The sequence below is a fragment of the Bufo bufo genome, chromosome 11, assembly GCF_905171765.1.
Source record: "Bufo bufo chromosome 11, aBufBuf1.1, whole genome shotgun sequence".
Lineage (NCBI taxonomy): Eukaryota > Metazoa > Chordata > Amphibia > Anura > Bufonidae > Bufo > Bufo bufo.
Genome location: NC_053399.1, coordinates 24,901,049 through 24,923,042, shown reverse-complemented (window position 1 = coordinate 24,923,042; position 21,994 = coordinate 24,901,049). Strand labels below are relative to the sequence as shown.

The 21,994-nt window shown below is 46.1% G+C and overlaps 1 protein-coding gene across 2 annotated transcripts; it reads right to left on the bottom strand.

The window, feature by feature from the left end:
- Positions 1-1,979: 1,979 nt before the first annotated feature.
- On the bottom strand, positions 1,980-21,435 carry SIVA1 (SIVA1 apoptosis inducing factor). 2 transcript variants are annotated; one of them, XM_040412780.1, is made up of 4 exons: positions 21,238-21,435; positions 19,551-19,715; positions 8,428-8,584; positions 1,980-2,158 (listed from the first exon to the last, which is right to left on the bottom strand). In XM_040412780.1, the coding sequence occupies exons 1-4, from the start codon at positions 21,353-21,355 to the stop codon at positions 2,101-2,103; spliced, it is 498 nt and encodes a 165-aa protein (XP_040268714.1). In that variant the 5' UTR covers positions 21,356-21,435; the 3' UTR covers positions 1,980-2,100. The 2 variants fall into 2 exon arrangements, with proteins under 2 accessions (XP_040268714.1, XP_040268713.1); XM_040412779.1 differs by having other exon boundaries at positions 1,988-2,158; positions 8,428-8,587.
- Positions 21,436-21,994: the final 559 nt, after the last annotated feature.

Sequence of the window (21,994 nt, the reverse complement as noted above, 5' to 3'; positions counted from 1 at the left end):
CGTTTCAGCAGACAAGGGGTTAAAATCCGTTTAGGCGATATGCCCCTTTCTGAGAGAGACAGGCCCAGCTACTGCAATTGGCAAGCGCTACAGCATAGGAGAAGGAGACTGCGGCAGGTTCCCCTGGGTGGAGCCTAACCATGGCTATACCAGGCGAACGGAGCGGCGCCCGGGGATAACAGTAAGTGCAGGGGGATCCCTGGGCGCCGCTCTACACGTCTGTATAGTCCGTTTACATACTTTATTCTGGTGAAAGGTCCTCTAAGTTAAAATTTTGTTTGTGTCAGAATCTGGTCTCTCGGGGGTCCTCCTGTTAGGCCTCTTGCACACGACCGTATGTATTTTGCGGTCTGCAAAAAAAAAAAAAAAAGTGTGTGCATTCCGTATTTTGCGGAACGGAACAGCTGGCCCTTAATAGAACAGTCCTATTCTTGTCCGTAATGCAGACAATAATAATAGGACATGTTCTATTTTTTTTTTGCAGAACGGAAATGGAATGCACATGGAGTACCTTCCATTTTTTGCGGACCCATTGAAATTAATGGTTCCGTATAAGGTCCGCAAAAAAAAAAAACACGTTCGTGTGCAAGAGGCCTAAAGCTCTAAACCTGGACCCAACTCCTCCTTCCCTCATTCAGCATTTCATGCTCCAATGCTCCCCCTTGGCTGTTTCTTTAGCTCCAGGGATATCGCAGGCTTTCCATGGGTATGCTAGGCAGAGGCTTCCACCTAGCAGTGAGCCCAGTGATGTCACTGGCAGTCTTTAGTGCTGCCCTAGCCTGTAAAATGGCCTAGGGTAGCACTATAGACCGCCCATTAGTAATGGTGATGTCACCGGGATCACTGCTAGCCATAAAAAGCCTGGTACGTCACTGGAGGTAAAGAAACAGCCCTTGCCCTGTGCTCTGAACTTGGCAACTTTCTACTGATAAACAACCTTCAATCAGAGAGAAGAGCCAACCACAGCGTCAAAAACAAAAAGGACAGATTCCTTTCCAGAATGCACATTAAAAAGGGGTTGTCCCAATAAGACCACTTATCCACAGGTCCGAACATTCGGACCCCAGCCGAGCACAAGAACTGAGGACAATTCTCCCCGACTGAATGGGGCAGCTGACAAGCATGTGTGTCAGCCACTCTATGGGGAAGTCGCTAATAGAATGCGGTGTGACACCCACCACTCAAACTGAGGAGCATGGGTCCCCATTCTGGTGATTAGTGGGGTCCCAACAGTCAGACACCCGGTGATCTCACACTGAGCCTTTATCCTGTGTATAGAGGACAAGTTGACTTGTTAAAAAGGAGTTGTCCCATTAAGACAATTTTACACAACAGCGCTTCACTTCATAATTATGTTTTGGGACAAGAAGGCGCAGAACATTTGGTAAAATAGGATCCTCTGTAAATTATCTGGATCCATTTTATTTTTTGCATGTTTTATCTAATGACCCCAATTGCAAGAGCAGACCCATATGACCCAGCAATGGGGGCCCATATGAACATGGGAGCAACACAGATGCCTTCAGCTGCCAAGTGCACATGTAACAGGTCAGTGTCTTAGGTACAAAACTGCTGACAGATGCCCTTAAAAAAAATTAAAATTGACCAATTTGAGTTCTGAACCTACATGTTAGGGCCTCTTTCACATGACTCCCCCCCCCCCCGTTTATGGGCCGTTTTTTGCGTTGCGTATACGGAACCATTCATTTCAATGGTTCAGCAAAAAAACGGAATGTACTCCGTATGCATTCTGTTTCGTTGAAAGATAGAACATATCCTATTATTGCCCGCAAATCACGTTCCGTGGCTCCATTCAAGCCAATGGGTCCGCAAAAAAATAAATAGAAATTTGCTCCTTACAAACACTCAAATGCAGAGTCTCAGGCACCTGCAGACACGAGCACCACCGCCACCAGTTTCCTAATCACACCAGTTTCGATTCAGTGAAAAGCCTGAAGCGCCACCTAGTGGTCATTTTCATTATAAACTTTATTTCATTTCATTACTCGAATTTAGATATAAAATACATACAAAATATCAACATAAAATTACAGACATAAAACACAGACAACATGCAATCTGTAGGATGGCGTCCCCGGTTTACACTTCGTATACAGAACAAGCTGTGCAGAACGCTCGCTCTCCGAGATCTCCGTCACTGAAATAAGGAAACAGACATTTCAGGAACCTTCTGTGCCTCAGACAGGGAACAGAACACGTACACGCTGACAATGCCAATACATCCATTAAAGGAATGTGTCACAGAAATTCTTCTGCCAGATAAGAACACTATTTTCTTCTAATGGTTTTTTATTTTCAGATTAGTTTTTTTTTACTCCTTTTCCTGAGCATGATTCTGGGGGCGGCCATCTTGCCTTAACAGCATTTAGAAAGTTGCTTTCCGGCAGCTCCATGGGCTAGAGACACAATGGTCTGGAGGGGACCTAGATGACTTCTATGGGAGGGACCCGTGCAGAGGTCAGGAGGGAGTAGATAAGCTGTGATATCACCTATTGTGAATGCTGGATCCTGTCTTATCTATACACAGAGGTGATATCATTACAGGCAGAATTGGAATGACAGATAAGTAGATAACTGCAGTAAAGTGATCTGTACAGACCAAGAAGTGGTGCCCATTATTTTTAGTGGCCAGTGGGAAAACTGCAGGATTTCATGGTTTTTGTTTAACTAGCGATATTGACATGGAAAATTAAATTTTTAAAATGTTAAATTTAAAAACATGATTTAAACAAACAGCCAAAATAATTTTCTTCAAATATCCAAGTTATAGCTACCTTACATTGAGTGCCTACTTTAAGGAGGCCTCCTGACATGCACCAGGACACACTGTGAAAGCGTTTTTTTCCCAACCATATCAAGCTACGCCATTACTAGGAAACTATCACCTTGCTGGTCCAAGTTGTTCAAACAGAGGACATCCCCTCCACCCCATCGCTAGAGCAGAAGAGGGCCAAACCAATGTACTGAGAAAAGGGGGTGTGGGGATTTGACTAGGTAAAATACAGAAGCCTTACATGGTGCCCTGCTCTTCATCTTTTGAGCTGCAGGTCATCCAATTCCAAGGCTCCCCTTTTCTGTTATACAAGATGGCTGCACCGCTTCTCAGTAGCCCAAGACACTTCCCGCTGCCCTCGGATTGGCCAGCACTAGCAGGAAGTATCTTGGACCATCAGATGCGCCAGGTAGTCTGATAAGTGGTGCGGCCATCTTGGATGACAGAAAGGAGGAGCCTTGGAATTGGTGGATATGCAGTTAAAATGCGGGATCATCTCACAGGCAGCAAATGAGTACGTTATAAGAGACCACCTTCTGCATCAAGGTTACAAGGGTTTTCCGATAGGTAATCAGTATCAGCTGTTTGAGAAGGCAAAGGAGCTTGCAGTATGATGAGTGGGACTGTGCTACTAGGCATGTGTGACCACTGGCGCTGGGTACATTTGGTGGACGTACTGAGAGGCACAAAGATGTACTACCCTGCAGGACCACACTAAGTTGAATGTGTGCAGTGTAGACATTGATGAGGCTACATTCCCTTCAAATAGCTTATCAGTGGGGTGCAAATCCAAGATTCCCACCAATCTTATAATGATAGTCCATCCTAAGGATAATCCATTATGAGCCTGGAAAGCCCTTTATTATTTAAAGGGACACTCCTATCAAAACATTTTTATCATATACAGTCCTGATCAAAAGTTTAAGACCACTTGAAAAATGGCAAAAATAAATAAATCCTATTTAGCATGGCTGGATCCTAACAAGGTTCCAAGTAAAGCTTCAACATGCAACAAGAAGAAATGGGAGTGAGACAAAACATTTTTTGAGCATTCAATTTAATGAAAACAAGGAATAAACTGAAACAGGCTGTTTTTCAGCTTATCAAAAGTTTAGAACCACACCAAATCCCCCCCCCCCCCCCCCCCCCCCAAACAGAAATCCAACTTCCAAACATGAACTCAGTAATGAGTAGCTCCGCTGTTATTGTTTATCACTTCCAAAATTCGTCTCGGCATGCTTGATGCAAGCGTTTCCATGAGGTGAGTGGGAACATTTCTCCAAGTGGTGAAGACGGCCGCACGAAGGCCATCTACTGTCTGGAACTGTTGTCCATTTTTGTAAACTTCCCTTGCCATCCATCCCCAAAGGTTCTCAATTGGATTTAGATCAGGGGAACACGCAGGATGGGCCAAAAGAGTGATGTTATTCTCCTGGAAGAAGTCCTTTGTCCTGTGGGCATTGTGTACTGTAGCGTTGTCCTGTTGAAAAACCCAGTCGTTACCACACAGACGAGGGCCCTCAGTCATGAGGAATGCTCTCTACAACATCTGGACATAGCCAGCGGCCGTTTGACGCCCCTGCACTTCCTGAAGCTCCATTGTTCCACTGAAGGAAAAAGCACCCCAGACCATTATGGCACCCCCTCCACTGTGGCGCCTAGAAAACATCTCAGGTGGAATCTGCTTGTCATGCCAGTAACGTTGGAAACCATCAAGGTTACATTTTTTTCTCATCAGGAGAATAAAACTTTCTTCCACCTTTGAATGTCCCATGTTTGGTGCTCCCTTGCAAAGTCCAAACGAGCAGTTCTGTGGCGTTCAAGGAGACTAGGTCTCTGAAAACGTTTTTTGTTTTGAAGCCCTTCAGTCTCAGATGCCGTCCGATGGTTATGGGGCTGCAGTCAGCACCAGTAAGGGCCTTAATTTGGGTCGAGGATCATCCAGTGTCTTGACGGACAGCCAATTGGATCCTCCGGCTCAGTGCTGATGACATTTTTTGGGGTCTTTCGCTTGACTTTTTTGTTCCATAACCCTCAGGATCATTTAAGAAATTCCAAATGACTGTCTTACTGCGTCCCACCTCAGCAGCGATGGCGCGCTGTGAGAGACCCTGCTTATGCAGTTCAACAACCCGACCACGTTCAAAAAGGGAGAGTTTTTGGCCTTTGCCATCACAGCGTGTGACTACCTGACAGAAAATGACAATGAATCCACATCTTTGCACAGATTTGGCCTTTTAAAAAAAGGCTTGTGGTCCTAAAATTTGGATCAGCTGAAAAACAGCCTGTTTCAGTTTAATCGTTATTTTTAATTAATTGAATGCTCAAAAAAAATGTTCTGTCTCACTCCCATTTCTTCTTGTTGCATGTTGAAGCTCTACTTGGAACCTTGCTAAGATCCAACAATGTAAAATATGATTTTTTGCCATTTTTCAAGTGGTCTTAAACTTTTGATCAGGACTGTATGGACAATATATGAATAGTCAATATAAAGGCCACATTCCTAAGGGCTCAGTTCACTGTACATTTGTGCTGCACTAGGGTTGTTGCGGGTATCGAAATATCAATACCCAATCGATACTTTTGTCCCGGGATTTGACATTTATCGATACTAGGCTGCCCTACTGCACAGCCTAGTATCACAGAACATGAGCGTGCTGCTGTCAGCGCGCTTATGTTTCCTCAGCAGCACAGGGGAGAAGGAGTTTCTCTCTTCCTCCCCCCTGTGCCGCCGCTGCCAATAAGAGACAGGAGGAGGGGCGGGCGCACCAATGATGGTAGAGGACCTTTCATGGGTCCAAACATTGTAGACTAATTATCAGGATATGTAGCGCGGCGCCTAGGGATCTCACTGCACTTATTCCTGGGCGCTGCTCCATTCGCCCACTGTGGCCCCCGGTATATTCTCCAGCTCTGCATGCCAATTGCTAGCATCGGAGCAATGGGGAGGAGACTGCCCTTTTTATCAATAGGCGTCTCCTTCTCCCTGGCTGTAGAGCTGTCTAATCGAGAGGCAAAGAGGCAGAGAGAGAGAGAAAGAGAAAGAAAAAAAAAACACACACCCTCACCTTCTCCCTGGCTGTGACGCTCTGCGCCTTGATTAGACAGCTCTACAGCCAGGGAGAAGGAGACACCTATTGAGAAAAAGGACAGTCTCCTCCCCATTGCTCCGATGCTAGCAATTAGCATACAGAGCTCGAGAATATACAGGGGGCCACAGCGGGCGAACAGAGCGGCGCGCTACATATCCCGATAGTTAGTTTACAATGTTTGGACCCATGAAAGGTCCTCTTTAACCTTTAATACAGGAGGCAGGTGCCGGCAGAATCAGTCTGCACCCTGCCTCTGACAGGGAGCTGCGATCAGCGGCAGTTAACCCCTCAGCGGCACCTGAGGGGTTAACTGCCGCTGATCTGCTGCCAGCACTCGCCTCCTGTATTTAAATTAAGATTAATTATCATTGGTCGTGCAGTGTGCCCCCCCAGTATTAAAATCATTGGTGGCAGAGGCCACAGGGTCTCCTCCCCTTTTCATTGGTGGCAGTGGCAGTTCTGATCGGAGCCCCAGGATTACACTGCTGGCACTCCGATCGGTTACCATGGCAGCCAGGATGCTACTAAAGCCCTGGGTGCCATGGTAACATCCCAGCTGCTGTGTGCACAGGGCAACCGGGAGAGTGTGAGGTCCTATTCACCCTAATAGAGCTCCATCAGGGTGAATAGGACAAGGGATGAAAAGATCCCAGGTTCTAGCCCCCCAAGAGGGGAAATTTTTTATTTTTTTTAATATAAAAAACGAAGTATAAATCACCCCCTTTCCCAAATTTACATCTAAAAATATATAAACAATAAATATACATATCACCACGTCCAAAAAGTCCAAACTTAAAATAAAAATCTATGTGGTGAACGCTGGAACAGAAAAAAATAAAAATAAACTGTGCAATTAGCCATTTTTTAAAATGCAGAATGCACACAGCTTTTTTGGTGTTTAATTTTTTTCGCGTGGTATCGAATGGTATCGAGTATCGCAATACTTTATGGTATCGAATCAAAATTTTGGTATCACAACAACCCCATGCTGCACACAGTCTACATTTTAGGGTGGGGGCACTGGACAAGGTATAAAGGATAGCTAGATATAAAAAGACTAAGCTCCAAAGAAAAGGTCTGCGTGAGAACTACTTTGTCTCATATCGACCACCTTGGGCACCAGCTAGTGGCAAGGAGCTTCACCGAGAATTGACTTCAGGTTAAAATGATTGTTCCTTTACTACATGCTGAATGTCTGCATTTTCTGATCATTTCTTATCACTGCTTAGTAAACCTTTTATTCACTTAGTCATTGTTTAAGCCTATTTATTCCCGCATCTTAGAATTCACCATAAAAAACAGGATATAATTTTTTGAACCCCTCCATGTATTCTGCTCCTTGTTCTGGACCTTTCACCAGTTTTTACTTTGTAAAAAGCAATACCTCACGCTGTAGCCCATGTTCACTAGATGTCCCATCACAATTTTTTCTTCATGATATGCTCTGATGTTGCTCTGCTGTGCCCCCCCCCCCCCCCCCCTCGCCCCTCGCAGAAGACCGCGTCACAGCCAGGGAGAAGGTGAGCAGTTTTTTCTCAATGACTATAATGCCGTCTGCTGTGATTGGACCGCGCCACAGCCAGGGAGAAAGACGATCACCGAGAAAAGGTCTCCTCCTACCTGTTCCGATAATATTAATTAGCATACCAGGCACCAAAACCAAACTGGGGGCACAACGGCGTAGCATATCATGAACAAAATTAGCGATATGACATTTGTGAGGTATTGTGTTTATAAAGTAAAAACTGGCGAAAGGCCCACTTCCTTTTTGCTTGGACTTTAAAAAAAAATCTACATGAGAATTTTTGCTAGGCAGTCAGCCAATCACTGTAAACTACCCCCCCCCCCTGTAAAGACTAAGAGCATCACACCAATACATGCAATGCTTTTCTGTGGACCTCCTTATCTAGGCCTATGAAGAGAACTATAGAGCTGCCATCCCAATTCTACACCTACCATTATACTAGCAGATTACCTCTTTCCAACACAGCAGCAGTAAACAGACGATGGATTACCTATCTATATAGGAGTTTTATCTCTATGCTACAGAAGGACAAGATTTTGTATTTTAATTTTCAGTTAAAGTACTGCAGAAATGAAAATAAAAAAAACTTCTGAATTTTTTTTAATAAATATGGAGTTAAAACCTTTTCTGGTGGAAGTGTCCCTTTAACTGTGGGTCACCCCCTTTAAATCTGACTAGAAATGACAATCCTCCTTTGAGGAGCCACATATGCTGTACAGCAATCAGTGTTACATACGTCACTGCTATTTTAGTCCTGGCTACTACTGAGGGGCTTCTTTATGTTGCTTACCTTGCATGCGTCACAGTAGACGTATCCCAAATTGTCAGGGATAATTCGGGACACCCCATACACAGATGGTCAGCCAAAATAGGGAGGTATTAGCTACAGGCCAAACGAGCAGTCAACCATCAGCTACACATGTACAGTGTATGGCCAGCCACATTTTCAGTACTGTATCAATAAGATAGAGCTCCTCTAAGATGTAAGAGCAGAGGTCCGTCTAGGAGATACTCACACAAGAACTGAACAACTGGAGCAAGTGACAGTAGAGCAACAAGAGCACGGCTTGCTGCAGCCTCTACAGATGTAGCGCTCACACTGTTTGCACGCCTCTGTCTCACCAACTGATCGTACACAGGAGGAGCACGCTCTGGATCCCTCCACCGGCTGCGCTGCTTGAAGAAAAGAGACAGACATCTGTGCACTTCCAAAATGAAAGTAGAATATGTCAACATACGTGCGGCTATAAGGGCATCTGTCAGCAGTTTTGTACCTAGGACACTGGCTGACCTGTTACATGTGCACTTGGCAGCTGAAGGCATCTGTGTTGGTCCCATGTTCATATGTGCCCGCATTGCTGAGAAAAATTATTAATATATGCAAATGAGCCTGTAGAAGCAACGGGGGCGTTACCGTTACACCTAGAGGCTCTGCATCTGCTGCACTTCAACAGGACCAGGTATGAGTAGGTTTACACTGCCTGGTCCTGTCAAAGTGCAAATGGTGTGGCAGATGCAGAGAGAGCAGAGCCTCTAGGAGTAATGGTAACGCCCCTGTTGCTCCTAGAGGCTCATTTGCATATAATAAAATAATTTCTCAGCAATGCGGGCACATATGACCATGGGACCAACACAGACGCCATCAGCTAGTGTCATAGGTACAAAACTGCTGACAGATGTCCTTTAAATGTGAAAATTGCTCTAAAAAGGAATATCCCCAACAAATGTATTGTCCATTTCATGGCAAGACTGACCTACATCGAGGCATTTATGTGCTATGGTTTCTCGGAAAGAACAGGTAAATCCAGTTTGTGTGCGCTCCAGTTGAACATCCTGAGAAATTGCTGCAATTTGTTGCAAACCACTACAGTTCTGCCCAGTGGCCGCTATGTGGACATCTACCGTAAAAGAGACAAGTTATGTGGCTTGCACAAGGTTAAAGGGGTTTTCCCATCTTAAACACTGGGGGCATATCGCTAGGATGTGCCCCCATTGTTTGAAAGGTGTGGGTCACACCTCTGGGACCTGCACACATGTAAATTCAGCCATGCGCGGCTGCCCTCCATTTATTTCTATGGGGCTTCCGAAAATAGCTATTGCACACTCATTGATTTCTACGGGGATTCCGAGCTGGGCCCTGCACTTATCAGACAATGAGGGCACATCCTAGCGATACGCCCCCATTGTCTGAGATGGGAACATCCCTTTAAGGCCCCTTTCACAACGAGGTGAACGCATTGCACCTGCACTGAATCCGGACCCATTCACTTTAATGGGGCTGTTCAGATGAGCAGCGATTTTGACGCAATGTGGGCCCCATAGAAATTAATAAGGCTGCTTGAAAAACGCAAGCATGTGTGGATGCAGTGCGATTTTCACACATGGTTGCTAGGAGGATGTTAGTAAATGGATAAGTCAACTTACTGTATTTTCCCTTATAACATGGTTAAAAAGGAAAAGAGCATTCTTAATACAGAATGCTTAGTAAAATGTGGCTTGAGGGTGTTTAAAAAAAAAAAAAATGGAAAAAAAATTAACTCACCTCATCCTGTTCGCGCAGCCGGCATAGTCTTCTTTCAGGACCTGCAAAAGGACCTTTGATGTCGCAAGATTTCTATCTTCATTCAGCAGGACCTGTGCTGACGTCACCGCCCTCACCACGTGATCAGCGCGATTACGTCAAAGGTCCTTTTACAGGTCCTGAAAGAAGATGCCGGCTGCGGGAACAGGATGAGGAGAGTTTATTTTTATTTTGTAACCCCTCCAGCCCTATTGTACTATGCATTCTGTATTAAGAAAGCTATTATTTTCCATTATAACCATGTTATAAGGCAAAATAATAAAATATACAGAACACAGATCCCAAACTTGAGTGAAGTCCAGGTTCGGGTCTGGGTACCATAGTCAGTTTTTTTCTCACGCGCGTGCGTGCAAAACATATTGCACTCGCACGGAAAAAAAACTGAACATTGGAACTCAATCACAGTCAAAACTGACAGCAATTGCGTGCCTACACGCAACGCATCCGGAGCAAATCCGGGACGCCCGTGTGAAGGAGGCCTAAATGACAACCCCTTTGCTTACCTGAAAGCTGGCAGGTCTAGCTTCTCTATCCTCAGCAATCATCACTGGGGGAAGGCTAGACTAGCCAGACATTGCTTCAGGGGTATGTAATACACAGACCGGCCACCAGAATGGCAGCTTCGGGTCCCTTCTATCAAGTTCATATGTCACATGGACAGAGGCCGTCTCCTTGAGACAAACTGTTTAATAAATCATTATCCTTCCTCATTCAAAGTAAAACCATTTTTTTAAAATATAATTATACCTTTTAACCACCTCCGGACCGCCTAACGCAGGATCGCGTTCCGGAGGTGGCAGCGCTGCGCACAGTCACGCATATACGCGTCATCTCGCGAGACGCACACAGGCGCGCGCGCTCACAGGAACGGAAGGTAAGAGAGTTGATCTCCAGCCTGCCAGCGGCGATCGTTCGCTGGCAGGCTGGAGATGTGTTTTTTTTAACCCCTAACAGGTATATTTGACGCTGTTTTGATAACAGCGTCTAATATACCTGCTACCTGGTCCTCTGGTGGTCCCCTTTGTTTGGATCGACCACCAGAGGACACAGGTAGCTCAGTAAAGTAGCACCAAGCACCACTACACTACACCCCCCCCCCCCCCCGTCACTTATTAACCCCTTATTAGCCCCTGATCACCCCTAATCACCCCTGATCACCCCATATAGACTCCCTGATCACCCCCCTGTCATTGATCAACCCCCTGTAAAGCTCCATTCAGACGTCCGCATGATTTTTACGGATCCACTGATAGATGGATCGGATCCGCAAAACGCATCCGGACGTCTGAATGAAGCCTTACAGGGGCGTGATCAATGACTGTGGTGATCACCCCATATAGACTCCCTGATCACCCCCCTGTCATTGATTACCCCCCTGTAAAGCTCCATTCAGATGTCCGCATGATTTTTACGGATGCACTGATACATGGATCGGATCCGCAAAACGCATCCGGTCGTCTGAATGAAGCCTTACAGGGGCATGATCAATGACTGTGGTGATCACCCCCCTGTCATTGATTACCCCCCTGTAAAGCTCCATTCAGATGTCCGCATGATTTTTACGGATGCACTGATACATGGATCGGATCCGCAAAACGCATCCGGACGTCTGAATGAAGCCTTACAGGGGCATGATCAATGACTGTGGTGATCACCCCATATAGACTCCCTGATCACCCCCCTGTCATTGATCACCCCCCTGTCATTGATTACCCCCCTGTAAAGCTCCATTCAGATGTCCGCATGATTTTTACGGATGCACTGATAGATGGATCGGATCCGCAAAACGCATCCGGACGTCTGAATGAAGCCTTACACGGGCGTGATCAATGACTGTGGTTATCACCCCATATAGACTCCCTGATCACCCCCCCTGTCATTGATCACCCCCCTGTCATTGATCAACCCCCCTGTCATTGATCACCCCCCCTGTCATTGATCACCCCCCCTGTCATTGATCACCCCCCCTGTCATTGATCACCCCCCTGTCATTGATCACCCCCCTGTCATTGATCACCCCCCTGTAAGGCTCCATTCAGATATTTTTTTGGCCCAAGTTAGCGGAATTTTTATTTTTTTTTCTTACAAATCCTCATATTCCACTAACTTGTGTCAAAAAATAAAATCTCACATGAACTCACCATACCCCTCACGGAATCCAAATGCGTAAAATTTTTTAGACATTTATATTCCAGACTTCTTCTCACGCTTTAGGGCCCCTAGAATGCCAGGGCAGTATAAATACCCCACATGTGACCCCATTTCGGAAAGAAGACACCCCCAGGTATTCCGTGAGGGGCATATTGAGTCCATGAAAGATTGAAATTTTTGTCCCAAGTTAGCGGAACGGGAGACTTTGTGAGAAAAAAATTAAAAATATCAATTTCCGCTAACTTGTGCCAAAAAAAAAAAAATTTCTATGAACTCGCCATGCCCCTCATTGAATACCTTGGGGTGTCTTCTTTCCAAAATGGGGTCACATGTGGGGTATTTATACTGCCCTGGCATTCTAGGGGCCCCAAAGCGTGAGAAGAAGTCTGGTATCCAAATGTCTAAAAATGCCCTCCTAAAAGGAATTTGGGCACCTTTGCGCATCTAGGCTGCAAAAAAGTGTCACACATCTGGTATCGCCGTACTCAGGAGAAGTTGGGGAATGTGTTTTGGGGTGTCATTTTACATATACCCATGCTGGGTGAGAGAAATATCTTGGTCAAATGCCAACTTTGTATAAAAAAAATGGGAAAAGTTGTCTTTTGCCAAGATATTTCTCTCACCCAGCATGGGTATATGTAAAATGACACCCCAAAACACATTCCCCAACTTCTCCTGAATACGGCGATACCACATGTGTGACACTTTTTTGCAGCCTAGGTGGGCAAAGGGGCCCATATTCCAAAGAGCACCTTTAGGATTTCACAGGTCATTTACCTACTTACCACACATTAGGGCCCCTGGAAAATGCCAGAGCAGTATAACTACCCCACAAGTGACCCCATTTTGGAAAGAAGACACCCCAAGGTATTCCGTGAGGGGCATGGCGAGTTCCTAGAATTTTTTATTTTTTGTCACAAGTTAGTGGAAAATGCTTTTTTTTTTTTTTTTTTTTTTTCTTACAAAGTCTCATATTCCACTAACTTGTGACAAAAAATAAAAACTTCCATGAACTCACTTTGCCCATCAGCGAATACCTTGGGGTCTCTTCTTTCCAAAATGGGGTCACTTGTGGGGTAGTTATACTGCCCTGGCATTCTAGGGGCCCAAATGTGTGGTAAGGAGTTTGAAATCAAATTCTGTAAAAAATGACCTGTGAAATCCGAAAGGTGCTCTTTTGAATATGGGCCCCTTTGCCCATCTCGGCTGCAAAAAAGTGTCACACATCTGGTATCTCCGTAATCGGGAGAAGTTGGGGAATGTGTTTTGGGGTGTCATTTTACATATACCCATGCTGGGTGAGAGAAATATCTTGGCAAAAGACAACTTTTCCCATTTTTTGTATACAAAGTTGGCATTTGACCAAGATATTTATCTCACCCAGCATGGGTATATGCAAAAAGACACCCCAAAACACATTCCTCAACTTCTCCTGAATACAGAGATACCAGATGTGTGACACTTTTTTGCAGCCTAGGTGGGCAAAGGGGCCCACATTCCAAAGAGCACCTTTCGGATTTCACAGGTCATTTACCTACTTACCACACATTTGGGCCCCTAGAATGCCAGGGCAGTATAACTACCCCACAAGTGACCCCATTTTGGAAAGAAGAGACCCCAAGGTATTCGCTGATGGGCATAGTGAGTTCATGGAAGTTTTTATTTTTTGTCACAAGTTTGTGGAATATGAGACTTTGTATGAAAAAAAAAAAAAAAAAAAAAAATCATTTTCCACTAACTTGTGACAAAAAATAAAAAATTCTAGGAACTCGCCATGCCCCTCACGGAATACCTTGGGGTGTCTTCTTTCCAAAATGGGGTCACTTGTGGGGTAGTTATACTGCCCTGGTATTCTAGGGGCCCAAATGTGTGGTAAGGAGTTTGAAATCAAATTCAGGAAAAAATGAGGAGTGAAATCCGAAAGGTGCTCTTTGGAATATGGGCCCCTTTGCCCACCTAGGCTGCAAAAAAGTGTCACACATCTGGTATCCCCGTACTCAGGAGAAGTTGAGGAATGTGTTTTGGGGTGTCTTTTTACATATACCCATGCTGGGTGAGATAAATATCTTGGTCAAATGACAACTTTGTATAAAAAAAATGGGAAAAGTTGTCTTTTGCCAAGATATTTCTCTCACCCAGCATGGGTATATATAAAATGACACCCCAAAACACATTCCCCACCTTCTCCTGAGTACGGAGATACCAGATGTGTGACACTTTTTTGCAGCCTAGGTGGGCAAAGGGGCCCATATTCCAAAGAGCACCTTTCGGATTTCACAGGTCATTTTTTACAGAATTTGATTTCAAACTCCTTACCACACATTTGGGCCCCTAGAATGCCAGGGCAGTATAACTACCCCACAAGTGACCCCATTTTGGAAAGAAGAGACCCCAAGGTATTCGCTGATGGGCATAGTGAGTTCATAGAACTTTTTATTTTTTGTCACAAGTTAGTGGAATATGAGACTTTGTAAGGAAAAAAAAAATAAATAAAAAAAATCATCATTTTCCGCTAACTTGTGACAAAAAATAAAAAGTTCTATGAACTCACTATGCCCATCAGCGAATACCTTAGGGTGTGTACTTTCAGAAATGGGGTCATTTGTGGGGTGTTTGTACTGTCTGGGCATTGTAGAACCTCAGGAAACATGACAGGTGCTCAGAAAGTCAGAGCTGCTTCAAAAAGCGGAAATTCACATTTTTGTACCATAGTTTGTAAACGCTATAACTTTTACCCAAACCATTTTTTTTTTACCCAAACATTTTTTTTTTATCAAAGACATGTATAACTATAAATTTAGAGCAAAATTTCTATATGGATCTCGTTTTTTTTGCAAAATTTTACAACTGAAAGTGAAAAATGTCATTTTTTTGCAAAAAAATCGTTAAATTTCGATTAATAACAAAAAAAGTAAAAATGTCAGCAGCAATGAAATACCACCAAATGAAAGCTCTATTAGTGAGAAGAAAAGGAGGTAAAATTCATTTGGGTGGTAAGTTGCATGACTGAGCAATAAACGGTGAAAGTAGGGTAGGTCAGAAGTGTAAAAAGTGGCCTGGTCTTTCAGGGTGTTTAAGCACTGGGGGCTGAGGTGGTTAAAATGACCCCAGCACAGTGCAGCATCCACAGTACATCCCAGTAGAGACACAGACCAGGTGGGAGCGTGCCACCGACTGAGAGGCGCTCTCGGCCTGCAGGCACGTGTTCCCACCACGCACTCTGTCTCCCATTTCTCCTTGAGTTCAACTTTCCTCCTCTGTTCCAGCAGCATCTAAGTGTGTTTTGGCACAAAAAAAATCTTAGGTGCTCCTGCAGAAGAGGTGGAACGCTCACTCCTTTGACCTGTCATCCCAGTGTTGGGATGAAACCGAAATTAGCTGCGCCACGAGACCGCACCAATGCATGGCTTCCTTTTAAGGTGTCCCCCAGTGCCTTCCATTCAAGAAAGAAAATTCCATGTGTGCAGTTCCCACGCCTGCAATGCAGTTAATCCTGCTCTGGTCAAAGGAAAAAAATCCGGATTTGGCTACATGCACACGACCGGTGTGTGTTTTGCGGACCGCAAAACACAGATGGCGTCCGTGCGCATTCCGCAATTTGCGGAACGGACAGCCATTGATATAACTGCCTATTATTGTCCACAAAACAGACAGGTTATATTTTTTTTGCAGGGCCACGGAACAGAGCAACAGATGCGGACAGCATCGGCCCCCATTGAAGTGAATGGGTCCGCCTCCAAAACAACGGCCGTGTGCATGAGGCCTAATATTGTAAGAAACCAATCGGGTGTCTGCACAGGACCAGCAAGACCTTTTCTGTTCACTGACAGCAAGCATTGGCAAAAAAGTTGGAAAATATGTTACATAAAAAAATAAAATAAAAGACTCTTTATTTACAGAAGGTGTAGGCACCAATTACTAGGGCAATCAGTTACCCTAAGGCATCATTTACAAAAATAAACCATGTGGTAGATAGGAGATTCAGACCAGTCATTTTTTTACCCCACATTTGGGTCTTTTTTCAGTCCCATTTTCCTCCATTACAGAGTAGCAGATATGGAGCAAACTGGAAAACCTTCATAGCAATATTATAATCCAGAAAGAACAGGATTGGCAAATTACCAATCAAGTCAGGCACTTTGATTTTTCTTTGGAATCAGAACATCAATAGATTTGCTTGCTGTCAATGAATTATGCATCAGTGGATAAATGCGTCACAGCTGAGGCAGTGCTATGCAGTCTATACAATCCTCTGAGTTACACAGCCAGGACCCCAGACTGATTACCACCTGAAGTCCAGAGGATTGACCAGACAGAACCATAGCACCTCCTGTGAGAACTACAGTGGGGGAAATAATTATTTGACCCCTCACTGATTTTGTAAGTTTGTCCAATGACAAAGAAATGAAAAGTCTCAGAACAGTATCATTTCAATGGTAGGTTTATTGTAACAGTGGCAGATAGCACATCAAAAGGAAAATCGAAAAAATTACTTTAAATAAAAGATAGCAACTGATTTGCATTTCATTGAGTGAAATAAGTATTTGAACCCCTACCAACCATTAAGAGTTCTGGCTCCCACAGAGTGGTTAGACACTTCTACTCAATTAGTCACCCTCATTAAGGACACCTGTCTTAACTAGTCACCTGTATAAAAGACACCTGTCCACAGAATCAATCAATCAAGCAGACTCCAAACTCTCCAACATGGGAAAGACCAAAGAGCTGTCCAAGGATGTCAGAGACAAAATTGTAGACCTGCACAAGGCTGGAATGGGCTACAAAACCATTAGCAAGAAGCTGGGAGAGAAGGTGACAACTGTTGGTGCGATTGTTCGAAAATGGAAGGAGCACAAAATGACCATCAATCGACCTCGCTCTGGGGCTCCACGCAAGATCTCACCTCGTGGGGTGTCAATGGTTCTGAGAAAGGTGAAAAAGCATCCTAGAACTACACGGGAGGAGTTAGTTAATGACCTCAAATTAGCAGGGACCACAGTCACCAAGAAAACCATTGGAAACACATTACACCGCAATGGATTAAAATCCTGCAGGGCTCGCAAGGTCCCCCTGCTCAGGAAGGCACATGTGCAGGCCCGTCTGAAGTTTGCCAATGAACACCTGAATGATTCAGAGAGTGACTGGGAGAAGGTGCTGTGGTCTGATGAGACCAAAATAGAGCTCTTTGGCATTAACTCAACTCGCTGTGTTTGGAGGAAGAAAAATGCTGCCTATGACCCCCAAAACACCGTCCCCACCGTCAAGCATGGGGGTGGAAACATTTTGCTTTGGGGGTGTTTTTCTGCTAAGGGCACAGGACAACTTATTCGCATAAACGGGAAAATGGACGGAGCCATGTATCGTGAAATCCTGAGCGACAACCTCCTTCCCTCTGCCAGGAAACTGAAAATGGGTCGTGGATGGGTGTTCCAGCACGACAATGACCCAAAACATACAGCAAAGGCAACAAAGGAGTGGCTCAAGAAGAAGCACATTAAGGTCATGGAGTGGCCTAGTCAGTCTCCGGACCTTAATCCAATCGAAAACCTATGGAGGGAGCTCAAGCTCAGAGTTGCACAGAGACAGCCTCGAAACCTTAGGGATTTAGAGATGATCTGCAAAGAGGAGTGGACCAACATTCCTCCTAAAATGTGCGCAAACTTGGTCATCAATTACAAGAAACGTTTGACCTCTGTGCTTGCAAACAAGGGTTTTTCCACCAAGTATTAAGTCTTTTTTTGTTAGAGGGTTCAAATACTTATTTCACTCAATGAAATGCAAATCAGTTGCTATCTTTTATTTAAAGTTATTTTTTCGATTTTCCTTTTGATGTGCTATCTGCCACTGTTACAATAAACCTACCATTGAAATGATACTGTTCTGAGACTTTTCATTTCTTTGTCATTGGACAAACTTACAAAATCAGTGAGGGGTCAAATAATTATTTCCCCCACTGTATTAGGCTTCATGCACATGACTTGGATTGGTCATTGTGTGATAGCACTGATCCATTCATTTCAATAGGAGCATTCACACATCCGTCATTTTTGCTGATCCGTGCGGCCGATCTGCAAAGTATAGTCCTATTCTGGTCCATACTGCGGATGAGGAGTAGCCTATTCTACTGTAGAGAGCGAGGGGGGGGGGGGGGGGGGGGGGGGGGAAGCGGAATGCACACGGAAGGTCTCCGTGTACTGAGGACTGAAACACGGATATGGTCGTGTGCATGAAGCCTAAGGCCCCTTTCCCACGTCTGTGTCCGTTATAAGATAATGAGTGGTTCATCCGTGAAGAATCCAGGTTTGGTCCATGCATCCGTGTTGGGCCCCTTTGAGCGTCATCTGTATTCCACATACACTGCTAGCCTGAAAATTTAATTTTCCAGAGTCTGCTACCAACAGAACACAGACTTCAATGGGTGCGTTTGGTCGGTGTCACATAGTGCATGTCTCCTGGGAGAAACCACTGATGTGTAAATGAACACATTAAGATCAAGGAGTATGTGTGCAGTCCATGGAGAACAGACAGCACATGTCCATCATTCACCAACGTGTGAAGGAAGCCTTAAAGGGGTATTCCAACTGTTAGTTATCCCTACCGCTGAGACCCCCAAAGATCATGAGAAGGGGAGCCCCGTAGCCCACTGCAACAAACCAGAGCAGTCATTCTATTCAGTTTTTTTATGGGAGTTCGAGAGATAACCGATCGCTGTACTCGGCTATCTCAGGAGCTCCAATAGACAGAAAGGCTGCCCGCATGCCCGTCCGGCTGCTCCGTTAATCTCAGGGGGCTGCAGGACCCTCGTTCGAATGATCAGTGGGGGTCTTAGCGGTAGGACCCCACAGATCTAATAATTATCCCCTATTAAAATTACAAGAACACCCCTTTAAGGAGAGGTCAGATTTGCAGTGCAAATTACACTTCGATTGGGTAATGAAAAACGACATTTGCAGATAGTGGAAGAGTTCTGCACAGGAAAGGCCACAACCTGCCCATCGCTTTGCAGAAATGGTGAAATCTGCTGCAAAAATCAACGTGCAACACAAGCGGATTTTGCTGAAGAATTGCAGAGAGATCGTTCACATAACTGACCATTCTGCCCGACAGAGTATGGGCAGTTTGGGGGTCTGTTTTGAATTTCAGAGTGTTTCCATTCACCACCAGCAAGCAGAGAGCTCGAAACAGCGAGGAACTAAAACAAAGTAGGTTAGAAAGTTGCAGAACCTTCCAGTAAAACTACCCTTAAGTCAAGGGCTCATTGTTCGTAGTTGTGCGACATACGGTAAAGTGCGTCGTGTGCAATAAGTCACCCAAGAACCACGTGCCCCAAGCAGTCTTGTACGTGACGGCGAATCGTAGGTGACAATGACAACATGTGCGACACTCAGGGGCTCCAGTGCGCCTTACATGTCCGCGACGATCTGTGCAGCTTTCCATCTTGTCCAATGGTGGTCTGCCCCGTCAGTAGCTCGTGCACCGGGGGCTCCTCCTCTGGATTACCGTTCTTATTCTGGTTCCCTTGGTGCCCCATAATGGCCTTCGCTCCACTGAACAGGAGTTTTTTGGTCCTTTCTGAAATAAAGAATACCAGTTATCAGCATGACTTGGGATAACTGATCGGTTCAGGTCTGACTGCTGGGAATCTCTCGAAGGGGGGTCCCAATCGCCCCATTCTGATGCAGCAGGTCAGACACGCGCCCTGCAGTGCCATTCATTCTCTATACGACCTTTGTACATCTCATCCAGTCCTGATGGAGCAGCAGGCCTCATGCCCGACCCGCCTCTCCATTAGACTGGAGGAAATTAGACCCCCGTTCTTGGGATTGGTGGGAGTCGCACCTCTCCAGACCCTCCACTGATCAGTTAGTTACCCCCTATCCTTTGGATAGAGGATAACTTCTAAACTTGGCAAAACACTCAGGTGCAGCTCAGGAGATACTGGTTCTGCAGTGCCAGCACAGGTCCCTCCAAAAACTAGAAGCACCAGCATAGCCCCATACTATGAGCAACTTCTTAGCCCTACCTCCCACAGAACTACAAGTGCCAGCATGGTACCCTGTGGAACTACGAGCACAAGTAATGCACCCTCATGCAGAACAAGCGCCAGCACAGCTCCGCGCCCTTCAGAACTCGGAGCACCTACCAAGCCCCTCACCCCACAGAACTCTGAGCGCCAGAACAGGTCCAACCGTGAAGAAACAGAATCACCAGCAAAGATCTCCACAGAGATACAAGCTCCAGCATAACCCCCGCAGACCTTCAGGCAACAACATAGCCACCTGCAGCCCCGCAGAACCTTAAGCACTGGCACAGACTTCACAGTGATACAAGCACCAGCATAGCCCCCGCAGAGCCTACAGCACAGGCCGGTGCGGCCCCCGCAGAGCCTACAGCACAGGCCGGTGCGGCCCCCGCAGGGCTTAGGAGCACCAGCATAGCTCAGTGCGGCCCCTGCAGGGATTACAGCACTAGGATAGCCCCGCCCCCAACTCTATATAACTACAAGCCCCAGCAGAGCCCTCCCCCCCCAGCTACGTTAGAACTACAAGCCCCAGCAGAGCCCTCCCCCCCAGCTACGTTAGAACTACAAGCCCCAGCAGAGCCCTCCCCCCCCAGCTACGTTAGAACTACAAGCCCCAGCAGAGCCCTCCCCCCCCAGCTACGTTAGAACTACAAGCCCCAGCAGAGCCCTCCCCCCCCAGCTACGTTAGAACTACAAGCCCCAGCAGAGCCCCCCCCCCCCAGCTACGTTAGAACTACAAGCCCCAGCAGAGCCCTCCCCCCCCCAGCTACGTTAGAACTACAAGCCCCAGCAGAGCCCTCCCCCCCCAGCTACGTTAGAACTACAAGCCCCAGCAGAGCCCTCCCCCCCCCAGCTACGTTAGAACTACAAGCCCCAGCAGAGCCCGCCCCCCCCCAGCTACGTTAGAACTACAAGCCCCAGCAGAGCCCTCCCCCCCAGCTACGTTAGAACTACAAGCCCCAGCAGAGCCCCCCCGTTAGAACTACGAGCAGCGGACAGCAGCACACGGGGCTGACTGACAAGTAACTTGTGTCTCATGGTAACAATGAGACTGCAGAAGGCCTCTCTCACCAAAGATCTCCCGCTTCAGGCTCTCTCCACACACGCCCTGGATGAGCTCCTTCTGCCCTACGTGTGTCTTCAGCTGCGGCGCGGCCAGGCTGTCGAAGGGGTAAGAGCGCTTAGGCATCTCTGCAGCAGCAGCAGTACCGCGGGCCTCAGCAGAGCAGGAAACGCGCCAAATTCTAACACTCTATCGCGCATGCGTAGCCGCGCTTATCTGTGTCACTTACGGACTACGCCAGGCGTTCCACCAATGAGAAGTGACCGTCACTTCCGGAATCTGGCACCTGATTGGCTGCCGAACTGGTAAGCGTGAGAAGTGTTTATGTTTACAGTTCCGGCGGCTGCCGCTGGGTGGTGCTAGTCACTGCTTGGCTGCTGTAGATGGCGCTGGTGTGCGCTGCCATGGCAACCCTCGCCGGGCATTGCTTGCTTCAGCTTAGTGCACCGTACACACCCGGTAGCCGCGTGTACGGTGCACCCCGTACATCTTTTCAGGTTTGAGCTGCGTGCCGTAACTGGAAGCGCGGGGGAGAATTCACATGCGGGGTTTTGTCTCAATGGGCAATGTTCTTTTAGCAATAAACAGTGAAATAAAGTAATTTATGTGTATAATAAGCACAGTGCACGGTATCCTGGTGAATAGCGGAGCTCATTGACACAGTGAATCCTATAGTGTGCATAGGGAGGAGTCTGTCAATCAGCAGCAGGATGGCGAGAGTGGGAGCGTGCATATCCGGAATACGTGTACATCCCACTTAATTCG